Source organism: Protomyctophum parallelum, assembly GCF_964188405.1.
Source record: "Protomyctophum parallelum genome assembly, chromosome: 15".
In the NCBI taxonomy this organism is placed as follows: domain Eukaryota; kingdom Metazoa; phylum Chordata; class Actinopteri; order Myctophiformes; family Myctophidae; genus Protomyctophum; species Protomyctophum parallelum.
Genome location: NC_139710.1, coordinates 19082189 through 19098969, shown reverse-complemented (window position 1 = coordinate 19098969; position 16781 = coordinate 19082189). Strand labels below are relative to the sequence as shown.

At 45.9% G+C, this 16781-nt stretch overlaps 1 protein-coding gene across 1 annotated transcript in view; it reads left to right on the top strand.

The window, feature by feature from the left end:
* Positions 1 to 16781, top strand: part of LOC310871712 (ras-specific guanine nucleotide-releasing factor 2-like) — a gene marked incomplete at its 3' end in the record, with an annotated part of 79235 nt that overhangs the window by 53626 nt on the left and 8828 nt on the right. Inside the window, exons 17-18 of the mRNA XM_083783352.1 lie at positions 158 to 651; positions 13690 to 13815. Coding sequence (XP_083639478.1) covers positions 158 to 651; positions 13690 to 13815 — 620 coding nt within the window. The remainder of the gene's footprint in view (positions 1 to 157; positions 652 to 13689; positions 13816 to 16781) is intronic.

Below are 16781 nucleotides of genomic sequence, written 5' to 3'. Positions count from 1 at the left end.
TCGTGTCTTATTATAGTGCACTATGCTACATATCTGTACTTATCTTCCCCCCTTTATTTCTTTGTCTTACCGGATCTTATTCCCACATGTTTCTTAACCCATGCTGTACGTTCCATACATTCATTAACGTTCCCGTTTGACCTCTCGGGTCTGCCAGGTCACTGGAGCTGTTCTTCGCCACCAATCAGAACAACCGGAGCGGGGAGCACGCCAGCGACAGGTCCCCTCGGCTCTGCCGCAAGTTCTCCTCCCCTCCGCCCCTATCCGTCCACTCCCGCACCTCCTCGCCCGTCCGCGTGCGGAAGCTCTCCCTCCATTCGCCCGTCATCTCCAGGGCAGCGGTGGGGGGCCTGGACCTGGGCGGCCCCGTGTCCAACCACAGGACCTCCCAGTCGGCCGGCAGCAGCCCCACGTCCGCCCACACGCCACAGACGCCCACCACGCCACAGACGCCGCCCGCCACCTCCCCGCCTCTCTCCTCCACCTCGCCCCCGTCCGGCAACTCCAGGCTTCCGCAGGACCTGCAGGCTCCTCCCGTCCCTGCGCCCGCATCCTCCCCTGACCAGAGCCCGTCCTCCCCCGTCACAGAGGGGGAGGAGCTTCCCAAGATCGACGCCTTCTGTGGCAAATTGAGACGCAGCATCCGCAGGGGTAGGTCTTCACTGCTAGTCTGGAAAACAAATCGGTTACTTTTCAGGAAATAGTAGATATATATTTTGACCACCACCGAAACGTTTGTCCTGATAAACCAGAAGTAAAGCCAGTAACCTTGATTCTTGATGTACCTCTCTACCTATTCTACTATCGAACAAAACATAACATTTTGATATTATACTGTTTGACTGATGATGATAGATTCCTAGATTGCTATTTCTACACATTTCAGGTATTACCTTTACCCTGCTTACTGTAAATCGCCCTGGATTAAGAGTGTCTGCTAAATGCCTGAATTGTAAATTGTACAAAAAGTACAAAAAAGATACAATAATAACACATAATCCACTACACTCATCTTCACTGTACTCAAACATAATTAAACAAACTAACTATCTAATCCCCACTATTATCTCTAGTGTAATTTGCAACATAACCAACCTCCCATCAGAAACCAAACAAAGTGTCTGTCATATCACAAAACAGTACAAAAGACATAATGAACCCTAACTCGGATGTATAACCGCCAGTAACCAAACATGAAGGCTTTTCTTTATTCAATAACCATTGGCCATTGATAATGGCCATTGTCCACTTCTCAAAATAAAAAAATCATGAATCCAAAAGCTGAAAACATCCTAGTATGGGGGGGATTAAAATAAAGCATATTAACAGACAGTATCAGAATTCAAATTAAAGTGCCATCAATTATAATACTGCTCGCACAGGAGAGAAACGGATTAGAATGTTTTAATCTCCTAGTAGCCATGTATTAATCCCCTTCATTATTAATATTAACGTTCCTGAAAGGACGTGTATGTGTGTGTACGTATGTATGTATACACTTGTATATTTGTCTGCGTGTGCGAGACCCATGAGAACATGTGCATGTTTCTTTTTACAGTATATCACACAGAAAATACTGTATGTGTCCATCTTATTTGATGAATTTCATCGTCTCTCTATCACACATAGTGCACTCTCTGTTGTATGAGTGTCCTTGTGAGAAAACAGTGAATTCCTTCCTGGTCTGAAGAGAGACTGTGCGATTACAGAGGCTTCCTCTGGATCAGTAAAAAGCCTTAAAGTCTTCTCGGTTCCATTGTGTGTCACCTGAGGTTTGGCTGGGTAATGGGTATAAAAGTCCAAACCTGACTGTTAAAAGCTGCTAAACACCCCTTTTGGTGTTTTAAACATTATGTTATAATTTAGCTATTGAAAAATAGCAGATCTACAAGCTCATAGCGCGCCACCGAGTGGCGCGCTACGAGCTTGTAGGTCTGCTATTTATTTTTTTTATCGTAAAAATGTGGCGCAAATCTTTTAATATATATTCTTTCAAAGTGAATGTTTTTAACTCAAGGTCTAAAGTGGTTAAATTGTTAGATTCTTGTTGGTTGCCATTTTATAGTACAGTATCTCCTCAGCAGCATGGTCATGATGTACCTTCAGGCTCAAATGACACCAATGGCTCATTAGCTCCCGGGCGTCTTCGGAGAGCTCCATGGGCTCTGCCTAGCATTGTATTCCCATCCAATCGGAGAGCTCCATGGGCTCTGCCTAGTGTTGTATTCCCATCCAATCGGAGGTCTCCATGGGCTCTGTCTAGCATCTTTGCACTTCATTCAGCAACTTTGCACAAAGATCATTCCCCTCCTTCACCCCAGCAATTCTCAGATTTAGTCTCTTTGAATGTCGCTCTTCTGAGTTGTCACCAAAGTTTCCAATTGTGTGACAGACACGCTATTCCTAGTTGCTTGTTGCCGCTTCATTCTGTTTCTTTACATTTGTAGCTTTAACTTAAAGCTAAAGGCACTTTAACCCTTGGACAACCAATCCCAATTTTTTTGTTTGGGTAACAAATTGGCATATTTTTAATTCATCATTTTAACATTAATAGAAAGATCTGATGGTTTGAACAGATCGTTTATTTGCATAAGGCATAGGTAATGTATTCTCTCGTTTTGCCACCAGATGGCGGGAACGCACCATTATGCTGATTTTAACAAAAATAGACGAATCTGGTTAAGTCACTTCCGGTTCAACGATCGATAACATCCGGTAGTACTTTATAACTAACTAAGTCAAATTACTAACTAACTAACTAACTAAGTCAAATTAAGGTCAAATCAACCCCAAAACATCGCAAAATATCAAAAATTTTAAAGCGACGCACATAGAGACGGCGCGCGTGCACGATAGCGCACGATCATGCGGATTTCTGCCGTTTTTTGGTAAATTACATCCAACATTACCGAAATTAGCGAAAACATGCAAAATTTTGCTTCGTTGAACCCCCGATAACTGACATTGATTGACATTCCGTTAATTCCGTTAACGGTAGGTTTGTATTTTTAGCAATAATCAGTTTTTTCCGTTAATTGTAGCCCAGGGGTTAACCTTAGAGTGATTTCATGCTTTCTGCATAGCTCTCTCTCTTCTTAGTGTATCTATGGAGTTAGAACAGTCTCAAAAGGTTCACAGTAAATAACACAGATTTGTAACTCACAAGTTCAGATTTGCAACTCACGTGAGTGAATTTGTGTTTCACATTTGTGTTTTGTATCCACAAGTTCAGTTTTGTGTTTTGTATCCGTGTTTCGTATCTGTGTTTCGCATCTGTGTTTTGTATTTGTGTTTTGTATTTGTGTTTTGTATTTGTGTTTTGTATCTGTAATTCGCATCTGTGTTTTGTATCTGTGTTTCGCATCTGTGTTTTGTATTTGCGTTTTGTATCTGTAATTTGCATCTGTGTTTTGTATCCGTGTTTCGCATCTGTGTTTTAAACACAAATAAAAAACACAGATGTGAAACACGGATACAAAACACAGATGCAGATTACAGATACAAAACACAAATACAAAACACAAATACAAAACACAAATACAAAACACAGATGCGAAACACGGATACAAAACACAAATCTGAACTTGTGGATACAAAACACAAATGTGAACCTGTGAGTTCACTCACGTGAGTTGCAAATCTGAACTTGTGAGTTACAAATCTGTGAGACTTTTGAGACTGTTTTTGAGACTCTTCTGACGTTGGGCGTTAACGAACGTCATCATTGGCTGAGGGAATCTGTCAATCATTCTGATTGACAGATTCCTCTGCCAATCAGATCGGTCCGCCTTCAGCCAATCCTATGGCTCCTTACATTGTAAGGGGGGGGGGGGGGGCTCCTTTTGCAAGACCCCCCAGTAACTCTGTCATTTCTCAACCGTTTTGGACGGGGGTGGGCTCGTTGGAATCATGTCGACCCCCTGGGGGTGTCTTTGGGGGTCTCAAAGATCGGGGACCCCCAGGGACCCCCTGGGACCCCCCGGGACCCCCAAATGGTAACTGTCATTTCTCAACCGTTTTGAACATGGGTGGGCTCATTTGAATTGTGTCGCCCCCCCTGGGGGCGTCTTTGGGGGTCTCAAGGTTCGGGACCCCCAGGGACCCCCCGGGACCCCCAAATGGTAACTGTCATTTCTCAACCGTTTTGAACGGGGGTGGGCTCATTTGAATTGTGTCGGCCCCCTGGGGGCGTCTTTGGGGGTCTCAAGATCCGGGGACCCCCAGGGACCCCCGGGACCCCCAAATGGTAACTGTCATTTCTCAACGGTTTTGGATGGGGGTGGGCTCATTTGAATCGTGTCGCCCCCCTGGGGGCGTCTTTGGGGGTCTCAAGGTTCAGGGACCCCCAGGGACCCCCAAATGGTAACTCTGTCATTTCTCTACCGTTTTGGACGGGGGTGGGCTCATTTGAATCGTGTCGCCCCCCTGGGGGCGTCTTTGGGGGTCTCAAGGTTCGGGGACCCCCAGGGACCCCCAAATGGTAACTGTCATTTCTCAACCGTTTTGGACGGGGGTGGGCTCATTTGAATCCTGTCGCCCCCCTGGGGGCGTCTTTGGGGGTCTCAAGGTTCAGGGACCCCCAGGGACCCCCAAATGGTAACTCTGTCATTTCTCTACCGTTTTGTTAGAGTTGTACTTGAAATGTACTGTAATTCTGCAAACTTAATAAACCAATCAATCAATCATGACTTGAAAAAGAAGTGTGCAAATGCACAGAGACTTTTGTGGCTGGTATATCTGCTGTTAATGGTGTGTTTCGTCTATTTTTGTGTTTACAGTAAAATGTACCTGCTTTGCACTACTGCATGCTTCAATGAGGAATGCTAACAACCGAACCATGCTAGTTAGCTCACACATCGTACGGACTGGTCTAGTTTATTGTAACCACAGTTTACATTAGTGTATGTGTTTATTTCTATTTTTATATAAAAGCAACAAAATACATTTTCGTTGTGGCTTGAGTGTTTATTGCACAGTAATTGAGTAATTGCACAGTTTTGTCGGGTAACGGCGAGCCTTGTCAGAGGGAAATAGCTTGGTTAAATGTCCATATCAAGTGATATCTGAAAAGTGTGTGTGAGAGAGAGAGAGCTATAGTAAGAAGAATATGCAGATCAATATAAATGGTTCTCTCTGTCTCCCTCCCATCAATAAAGATCTATCATGAAAATGTCAAGAGTTACCATGTGGGGGTCCCCAAACTTTGAGACCCTCAAAGACACCCCCAGGGGGTCGACATGATTCCAACGAGCCCACCCCCGTCCAAAACGGTTGAGAAATGACAGAGTTACCATTTGGGGGTCCCCAAACCTTGAGACCCCCAAAGACGCCCCCAAAGACGCGACACGATTCAAATGAGCCCACCCCCGTCCAAAACGGTTGAGAAATGACAGTTACCATTTGGGGGTCCCGGGGGGTCCCTGGGGGTCCCCGAACCTTGAGACTCCCAAAGACGCCCCCAGGGGGGCGACACAATTCAAATGAGCCCACCCCCGTTCAAAACGGTTGAGAAATGACAGTTACCATTTGGGGGTCCCGGGGGGTCCCTGGGGGTCCCGAACCTTGAGACCCCCAAAGATGCCCCCAGGGGGGCGACACAATTCAAATGAGCCCACCCCCGTTCAAAACGGTTGAGAAATGACAGTTACCATTTGGGGGTCCCGGGGGGTCCCTGGGGGTCCCGAACCTTGAGACCCCCAAAGACGCCCCCAGGGGGGGCGACACAATTCAAATGAGCCCACCCATGTTCAAAACGGTTGAGAAATGACAGTTACCATTTGGGGGTCCCAGGGGTCCCTGGGGGTCCCCGAACCTTGAGACCCCCAAAGACGCCCCCAGGGGGGCGACACGATTCTAATGAGCCCATCCCCGTCCAAAACGGTTGAGAAATGACAGTTACCATTTGAGGGTCCCGGGGGGTCCCTGGGGGTCCCCGAACCTTGAGACTCCCAAAGACGCCCCCAGGGGGGCGACACAATTCAAATGAGCCCACCCCCGTTCAAAACGGTTGAGAAATGACAGTTACCATTTGGGGGTCCCGGGGGGTCCCTGGGGGTCCCGAACCTTGAGACCCCCAAAGATGCCCCCAGGGGGGCGACACAATTCAAATGAGCCCACCCCCGTTCAAAACGGTTGAGAAATGACAGTTACCATTTGGGGGTCCCGGGGGGTCCCTGGGGGTCCCGAACCTTGAGACCCCCAAAGACGCCCCCAGGGGGGGCGACACAATTCAAATGAGCCCACCCATGTTCAAAACGGTTGAGAAATGACAGTTACCATTTGGGGGTCCCAGGGGTCCCTGGGGGTCCCCGAACCTTGAGACCCCCAAAGACGCCCCCAGGGGGGCGACACGATTCTAATGAGCCCATCCCCGTCCAAAACGGTTGAGAAATGACAGTTACCATTTGAGGGTCCCGGGGGGTCCCTGGGGGTCCCCGAACCTTGAGACTCCCAAAGACGCCCCCAGGGGGGCGACACAATTCAAATGAGCCCACCCCCGTTCAAAACGGTTGAGAAATGACAGTTACCATTTGGGGGTCCCGGGGGGTCCCTGGGGGTCCCGAACCTTGAGACCCCCAAAGATGCCCCCAGGGGGGCGACACAATTCAAATGAGCCCACCCCCGTTCAAAACGGTTGAGAAATGACAGTTACCATTTGGGGGTCCCGGGGGGTCCCTGGGGGTCCCGAACCTTGAGACCCCCAAAGACGCCCCCAGGGGGGGCGACACAATTCAAATGAGCCCACCCATGTTCAAAACGGTTGAGAAATGACAGTTACCATTTGGGGGTCCCGGGGGGTCCCAGGGGGTCCCTGGGGGTCCCCGATCTTTGAGACCCCCAAAGACACCCCCAGGGGGTCGACATGATTCCAACGAGCCCACCCCCGTCCAAAACGGTTGAGAAATGACAGAGTTACTGGGGGGTCTTGCAAAAGGAGCCCCCCCCCCCCTTACAATGTAAGGAGCCATAGGATTGGCTGAAGGCGGACCGATCTGATTGGCAGAGGAATCTGTCAATCAGAATGATTGACAGATTCCCTCAGCCAATGATGACGTTCGTTAACGCCCAACGTCAGAAGAGTCTCAAAAACAGTCTCAAAAGTCTCACAGATTTGTAACTCACAAGTTCAGATTTGCAACTCACGTGAGTGAACTCACAGGTTCACATTTGTGTTTTGTATCCACAAGTTCAGATTTGTGTTTTGTATCCGTGTTTCGCATCTGTGTTTTGTATTTGTGTTTTGTATTTGTGTTTTGTATTTGTGTTTTGTATCTGTAATCTGCATCTGTGTTTTGTATCCGTGTTTCACATCTGTGTTTTTTATTTGTGTTTAAAACACAGATGCGAAACACGGATACAAAACACAGATGCAAATTACAGATACAAAACGCAAATACAAAACACAGATGCGAAACACAGATACAAAACACAGATGCGAAACACAGATACAAAACACAGATGCGAATTACAGATACAAAACACAAATACAAAACACAAATACAAAACACAAATACAAAACACAGATGCGAAACACAGATACGAAACACGGATACAAAACACAAAACTGAACTTGTGGATACAAAACACAAATGTGAAACACAAATTCACTCACGTGAGTTGCAAATCTGAACTTGTGAGTTACAAATCTGTGTTATTTACTGTGAACCTTTTGAGACTGTTCTAACTCCATATGTATCTGTCACGCTGGACATTTTCTCATCAATCCTGTTACAAATAGACTGTTACAAAGACTTTAGTGACGCTATAGTCGAACTTCCTGGTTGCCCATGCTCTGGAGGTTCTCCAGATCTGTCACCCAGGAGCTTGGACTCCTCATGCATAGAAGGAAGCATGAGGTCATTCCGCTGTGCCCCCCCCCCCCCAGGTTGGCAGAGGAAGTGTAGCGCCCAGGATTACATTAGATAATTGACACTGGGTAAAAAAAAGTGGGTTGCAAAATCGTGGGATAAAAATTATATTTAAAAAGAAGAAAAAAAGATCTGTCACCCCCATTAGGCCTGAGGTTGCTATCATGTTGACTGCAGTTGGTACTTTGATGACTTTAGCTCAGACGTTAATGATGCTATAGCAGTCAAAGCCTCCCAGCAGCCTGCCCTCAGGGTGATCTCCCTGGGGCTTATTGTCACCTCCGTGGCTTCTGGGCGTTCTGTCTCAACTTAACTGTTTCTGTGTTCATATTTTCTGTGTAACTCAAACTCAATTTGAGGGCCCGTGACAAGAAAACATTTGAAATGCCGGCGTGCACATATCGGAGGTGTGTCTATTCATTATACTGCTCTGTTACTACTCATACTACTCATCATACTACCCATATACCCTCTGTTACTACACATACTACTCATCATACTACCCATATACCCTCTGTTACTACACATACTACTCATCATACTACCCATATACCATCTGTTACTACACATACTACTCATCATACTACCCATATACCCTCTGTTACTACTCATACTACTCATCATACTACCCATATACCCTCTGTTACTACACATACTACTCATCATACTACCCATATACCATCTGTTACTACACATACTACTCATCATACTACCCATATACCATCTGTTACTACTCATACTACTCATCATACTACCCATAGTGTTCCAAAGTGTTCCCTTTCTTTCCTGTTCGCCTCAGCCAAAATAACTTCCTACTTCAAAAAACCACCAGTCACTATGATCCCCTATTAGTGGCATTAAACAGCCCTTTCAGACTGGGAGCAAGACCCTAATAGTGCATTTACAGCACTGAAGCGGAGACAGGCTACAGTTAGACCCTCATTAGCATATGTGTGAAATTGTGTGTGTGTGTGTGTGTGTGTGTGTGTGTGTGTGTGTGTGTGTGTGTGTGTGTGTGTGTGTGTGTGTGTGTGTGTGTGTGTGTGTGTGTGTGTGTGTGTGTGTGTGTGTGTGTGTGTGCGTGCGTGCGTGTGTGTGTGTGTGTGTGTGTGAGGTGTGTGTGTGTGTGTGTGTGTGTGTGTGTGTGTGTGTGTGTGTGTGTGTGTGTGAATGCGCGAGCGCGCATGTGTGTGTGGCCATGTGTGTGAGCGTATGCACGTATGACAGCTGCCACTAGGAGACAAAGCAGCCATTAGCCCTCCTCTCAGCAAGCTGTTCTCGCCTCCTCTCTGCACTACTCTTTCTGTCTTTTGCTTCATTTTATATCTATCTGTGTCTCTCTATGTAGGCCTGTGTATACTGTTTGTACATGAAAGTATGTATGTACTGTATCTCTATGTATAAATGTATGTTGTTGTAGTACTGGCAAAATATAGTGCAAATTGCTACCCTGGCCTAAGTAATGTGAGTACAACAGAACAGTCAGGTTAATGAAAAATATTCACCCTATACCGAATTAAATTCTGTGTGTGTGTGTGTGTGTGTGTGTGTGTGTGTGTGTGTGTGTGTGTGTGTGTGTGTGTGTGTGTGTGTGTGTGTGTGTGTGTGTATACAGTAAGTACAGTATTGTCATAAATAAAGACGTTAAATTAACAGGGTAAAAAATGGATATACAGTTTAACAGTCTAACCATAAATATCGGATTAAAAATGCGAGAACAAAGAGCAAAAGTCCAAAAAGCGTCAAAGGCATTAGTGTGATGCAAGAGTCATTAGACCCCAATATTAAACTGATCAACTGATCAACTGCAGTGTCGAGTGTGAAGTTGATCGCACGAGTGCTTCTCCAGAATGCTGCAAGCATCCATACTGTGGTGCTTTACAACACTGCAAGCATCCATACTGTATACCCAGGGGGCAAAGGGGGTTGACCTGCATTTGCCATGACCTCAAAGGTTGTCCACCAGAAATAGTATCTATGACCCCGTAGGATCACAACCTATATGGACAACCCGGTAATTTTTTTGCTGGAAGTCCAATATGGCCGCCGCAATATTGGCCCCTATTAGTTATAATGGGGGGTGAATAGGGCAAAATTTTAAACCAAAACCAAAATCCACGGAACTTCTCAGGTTGATCAATGATATAAGTATGAACATTTTTTGTATTGAAAGTTTCCATGAATTTCAATATGGCCACCACAATATGGCCGCCACAATATTGGCACCCAGAAAATAGGTTTGGCTCTAACTTCTGAACCAGATGAGCTAGAAACGCAAACTCGGTGTCTATTTCATGTTTTCCGACCATGAGAGACTCAATGGAATACCCATTTTCATTATTGGGTGTGTCTGGACCCTTATTGTGCATATTTACAAGATGGTGGCTACCCGAAATAGTGCTTTACCATGATTTCTACCATGATTGTTGACTGTTTTAGCAAACGCAAGCAATATTAATCCATTGGCTAAGATTTATGACACAGAAGGGACATATATATTTGACCTTGCATATTGTCATTTCCCCTCAGATCCTATGTAGAGTTGTAGGAATGATTTCAGATAAAATCAGAGACCAAAACAATGTATCTTAGAGATTACTTTACTATGGGACTGATACTATGGGATTGAATGGGACTGAATGGGAGTGACAGTCCCATAGTAACAGTACCTCCCATTCACTCCCTCACTCCCATTCAGTCCCATTCACTCTGAATGGGAGTGAATGGGAGTGACAGTCCCATAGTAACAGTACCTACCATTCACTCCCTTTCACTCTGAATGGGAGTGAATGGGAGTGACAGTCCCATAGTAACAGTACCTCCCATTCACTCCGATTCAGTCCCATTCACTCCCCCATTCACTCCCATTCACTTTTATTCACTCCCATTCAGTCACATAATAACAGTACACCCCATTCACTCCCATTCAGTCCCATTCACTCCCATCGTGTCAGTCCCATAGTAACAGTACCTCCCATTCAGTTACATTCCCTCCCATTCACTCCCATAGTATCAGTCTCATAGTAACAATACCTCCCATTCACTCCCATGCACTCCCATAGTATCAGTCCCATAGTAATAGTACCTCCCTTTCACTCCCATTCAGTCCCATTCAGTCCCATAGTATCAGTAACTCCCATTCACTCCCATAGTATCAGTCATATATTAACAGTACCTCCCTTTCACTCCCATTCAGTCCCATAGTATCAGTCCCATACAGTACCTCCCATTCACTCCCATTCAGTCCAATGCACTCCCATAGTATCAGTCCCATAACTAAAAAACGTTGCATGGATGCACCTGGGACGTATCCTCAGTGATGTATCCTGAGGTCAACGGGGTTCCGGGTCTCTCAACATCATACCCCTCACTCAGGCGACCCAGTCGGGGTTGATCAAGTCCCGACTTACGTCCCAGTAGCTATACCCTCAATCAGTCCCACTAGGGAAAAACCAGCGGCACACAATCCGTTGGAACTACTCCAGAACTACTCTGCCAGGGCTGGGAGGTACACTTCTGGCACATGGAGGGACTAGGCTCTGTGGGTTGTCTCCTGTCCGGGCCCCTCCTACGTCTCACCAGGTCCACTCCTGCTCTCACCAGGAGTAGAGCGAGGACCTGTGCGTTGCATCAGAGTCCCAGCACCAGACAGTTTATTCAGGAGTGGTGGGCATTGGGCAATGGTTCCGCAGGGCCATGGTGCTGCGGTTCCGCTTGCTGCTTGCATGGCCCTCCCAAAGGCCTCACCGAGGGTTGTTGGACTTCATCCTCACAGAGGACACAGGCTGGGGCACTAACCCATACTGCTCAACCGGGTGCCTTCTACATTCCGGCTGTCACCCGTCTCTCCGGTGTCACCAGACTATACCTGGTTGTCACATAGTCTATTCCTATGAGTCACTATATAAATAGAAGAACTATAACTAAAAAACATCGCATGGATGCACCTGGGACGTATCCTCAGTGATGTATCCTGAGGTCAACGGTGTTTCGGATCTCTCAACATCATACCCATCACTTAGGCGACCCAGCCGGGAGTGATCAAGTCCCGACTTACGTCCCAGTAGCTACCCTCAATCAGTCCCACTAGGGAAAAACCAGGGGCACACAATCTGTTGGAACTACTCCAGAACTACTCTGCCAAGGCTGGGAGGTACACTTCTGGCACATGGAGGGACTAGGCTCTGTGGGTTGTCTCCTGGCCGGGTACTGTTACCCATAGTAACAGTACCTCCCTTTCACTCCCATAGTATCAGTCCCATAGTAACAGTACCTCCCTTTCACTCCCATTCAGTCCCATTCTATCAGTCCCATAGTAACAGTAACTCCCATTCAGTCCCATTCACTCCCATTTTGAAAGGTGTGTTAAAATGGCCTAAGTCACATTTTATTATGACTTAGGCAAAATAATATGGCCTAAGTCTCCCTCTTGACATAGGCCATTGTTTTAATAGGGTGTAACAGGAAGGCCTTTTACATTAGGGCTCGGGTGATTTTACCAGAGGTGGCCAGCATCACCAGGTGGTGATTTAGGCCAAAAAAGCAATTTGGCCAAAAATGACTTAGGCAATTAGTTTAATAAGGTGACGATATTCAAAACAGTCAACAATCATGGTAGAAATCATGGTAAAGCACTATTTCGGGTAGCCACCATCTTGTAAATATGCACAATAAGGGTCCAGACACACCCAATAATAAAAATAGGTATTCCATTGAGTCTCTCATGGTCAGAAAACATGAAATAGACACTGATTGTGCGTTTCTAGCTCATCTGGTTCAGAAGTTAGAGCCAAACCTATTTTCTGGGTGCTAATATTGTGGCGGCCATATTGTGGCGGCCATATTGAATTTCATGGAAACCTTCAATACAAAATATGTTCATATTTATATCATTGATCAACCTGAGAAGTTTCGTGGATTTTGGTTTTGGTTTAAAATTTTGCCCTATTCACCCCCCATTATAACTAATAGGGGCCAATATTGCGGCGGCCATATTGGACTTCCAGCTAAAAATTGACCGGGTTGTCCATATAGGTTGTGATCCTACGGGGTCATAGATACTATTTCTGGTGGACAACCTTTGAGGTCATGGCAAATGCAGGTTTCCTAAAAAAAGGGTGGTTTGCCCCCTGGGTAGTAGTGCTTTACAACACTGCAAGCATCCATATACTGTGGTGCTTTACAACACTGCAAGCATCCATACTGTAGTGCTTTACAACACTGCAAGCATCCATACTGTAGTGCTTTACAACACTGCAAGCATCCATACTGTGGTGCTTTACAACACTGCAAGCATCCATACTGTGGTGCTTTACAACACTGCAAGCATCCATATACTGTGGTGCAAGCAGCACTTCCAGGTGCGAATTAATCTGCCTATATACTCTCAACGGTCACACGTTCTGCACAGCCCCAGACAAGATAACGACTAAATTGGGGGGGGGCGACATCAATATGTCAAAAATAAATATTAATTCATACAGTATATCAAAAGTAGAATGAAATGTTGTGAAAAATGTTGTATGGCTTGCTTTTGAGCAAAGAGAATTCCCTGAGAGGAATTGGATTTGTTGCTGAGTGAACGTCCTTTTGTCCTGTCAGTACAGTATACAGAGTACATGTCAGTACAGTATACAGAGTACATGTCAGTACAGTATACAGAGTACATGTCAGTACAGTATACAGAGTACATGTCAGTACAGTATACAGAGTACATGTCAGTACAGTATACAGAGTACATGTCAGTACAGTATACAGAGTACATGTCAGTACAGTATACAGAGTACATGCGTTGTTATTGAAACCCTGTCATTCTCTCTAGCGGTGTTGGAGTCGGTGTCGTTAGAGAAGATCATCCCAGAGGCTCCTCAGAACCATGACGCAGGAGACATGTCTCCCTGCCGCTCCCCGTCCACACCCCGCCACCTCCGCTACAGACAGCCTGGAGGTAAGACTGCATGTGTGTAGTTTCTGTGCACACCTGTGTGGTGAATGGTAAATGGTGCATTTATATAGCGCCTTTTATCCAAGGCGCTTTACATAGATTGTGCATCAATTCACCCATTCACACACACATTCATACTCCGATGGCGGTGGAAACCATGCAAGGCACCAAGCAGCACATCAGGAGCAATTAGTGGTGGTGTAGGGTTCAGTGTCTTGCTCAAGGACACTTCGACACTAACTCTGGGGAGCCCGGGTTCGAACTAGCGGGTTCGAACCATCCAGCCACTCTACTCTACCTGATCCACCGCCGCCCCATGTGTGTGTATGCATTGGAGTGTGTGTGTGTGTGTGTGTGTGTGTGTGTGTGTGTGTGTGTGTGTGCGTGAGGGTGTGTGTGCGTGTGTGTGTGTGTGTGTGTGTGTGTGTGTGTGTGTGTGTGTGGGGGGGGGGGGGGGCAATGTTGTATACCCACTGACAGGTTCTTCTGCTTGGATACAGAGCCATGCAAAGCCGTCCTGGCTGCATGACCCTGGAACCTAAAATCATCATGTCAGAAGCTTAATGCAAATCTAAAACACACCCAGATCACAGCACAAAGGCCCCCTGTGTGTGTGTGTGTGTGTGTGTGTGTGTGTGTGTGTGTGTGTGTGTGTGTGCGCGTGTGCGTGCGTGCGTGCGTGTGTGTGCGCGCGTGTGTGGGCACGTGCGTGTGTGCGTCCATTTCCCTTGACTTGCGCCTAGTTAAATAGTTGGTTTGGAAGACATTAACGGAACACCATTATGTACCGTATGATTCTTTTTGTAAACAAGCAATCAGGCTGCAGGCCTTGGATCAACATAGTAAATGATGGTGGCGCTGCAGGCCTTGGATCAACATAGTAAATGATGGTGGCGCTGCATGCGTGACGCTGGTGATTTGTGATAATGACAAGAGATGCTAATGATCGTGATGAAGAAAATGTCAGAAATGAACCATTGTTAACGTTGAAAAGTAGAAGAAGACGTTAGTGGCTGCATGTCTCATATTAAGCAGCTATTACTACTACTGTAATGGCAATCCTTCACTTCAAACTTTGTTGCACATTACTTCACAGGTGGTGGAAGTGATCGTACGCAGCAGTGCACACAGAGACATGACAGATGGATGTCCAGTCGTAGAGCTCAGTTTGACTGTATTTATTGACAGAGTTGTACAGATGAGATGAACATACCAGTGATAGTATATAGCGATTATCCTGTTGTTTTGTCTGCTTCTGGCTGCTGGCTGGTAAGAACGGTGTGCTCCCACCATACCCTGTGTCTAACCTGAATCACTGCACCTGAGTGCCCTTTAAATACACACCCAGTGCTGTCAAATCTAAAGCCCGCCACCAAGTGTTCAAAAATAGTATGCCAACCTTACAAATAATAAGTCACCATCCTAATGGCTCCTACAACTACTATTACTTTATGTTTCATTTCAGATATGTGAAAGAAAATATTGAATAGTCAAATACTGATTTCATGCCATTTCATTGTAGCCAGGTCAGTGTACAGAGACAGGAAAACAAGGGCAGAGAGAAAGGAGAGACATGCGAGAAATGATAATAATAATAATCGTTTTTGTCCCGAAGGATATTCATCTTCACAGTCAGTTCAAACACCCACATCAAAAACAACACATACTGTAGCACACAAAAACCAAGACAATACAAAAACATGACTGTATACAGAACCATCCTATCGGCGGGGCAGTTTGTTTAACGCCGTGATGGCTGAGAGGACTCCTAGTAAAATGGACCTTTTTTCCATGGCAAGGTTCTGTCCAGATGGCATGAGGTTAAAAAAGCGTTGCAGGGGATGATCAGTGTCATTTGATATCGAAAGTCCTTATTGTTCATATCAGAAAGTGTGGGTGTAGGAAGTCCGATGATCTTAGAAGCAATGCGGGTAATACTGAAAAGTTTGTTTCTGTTGGGCATGGACAGTATGGTGAAGAAACATGCAGAACATTACAACAGAACAGGTTGAACTAGATAAAGTGCCCCTCGGGGCACAGGTCTCCATCAGGGCAGGTCAGGTTGTGGCCCCCTGGTGGCGCTATAATAGGCCAATGTGAAAAGGGTGCCATTTCTTCTTACTCCTTGGATGGCAATTGGATGATTTGAGGCATTTTGTTCCAAAAATGTGTTTCGCAAAAATCCACCTCTTGGTGGCGCTATAACAGGCCAATGTGAAAATGGTGGGATATATTCCTCAGCCTAGTAGGAAAGTCTGTGAAAGATTTCACGTCAATTGCATGCTGCGTTCATGAATTGAGGCATTTTGTTCCAAAAATGTGTTTTGCAAAAATCCACCTGTTGGTGGCGCTATAACAGGCCAATGTGAAAAGGGTGGGATATATTCCTCAGCCTAGTAGGAAAGTCGCACGCTGTAAATTGCATGCTGCATTCATGATTTGAGGCTTTTTGTTAAAAACGGGCCAATGCTGCAAACCTTGAAAGCCAATGTTAGCCAATCAGGATGGAATATGAAATATCGGAAAGATCCGACTTGAACACATGAATATAGAGATAGTGTGTAACGATTTGCTGGATTTTTGGACAGAATTTGTCCAATCTGGCTCTATAACAGGCTGTTCTGGAAAATGTGGGGCATCGTTCATCGTTGGCATCCAGGGAGTGTGTGTGCAAAATTTGGCATCGACCGGGTTAACGGTGCTGGAGATTAGCTGTACACAGACGGATGGACGGGGACACACACACATACACACACACACGGACGGACGGACGGACACACGGACGGACACACGGACGGACACACACACACACACACACACACACACACACACGCGCACGCGCGCGCAAAACATACTCTCTCCTCATGCCTTCGGCCTGGTGGAGACAATAATGCTTTTGTACAATAATAACAGAAGATGAGGGGCAACAGATAATGATCTTAATTTACGGATTACATGATGTAGGTCGG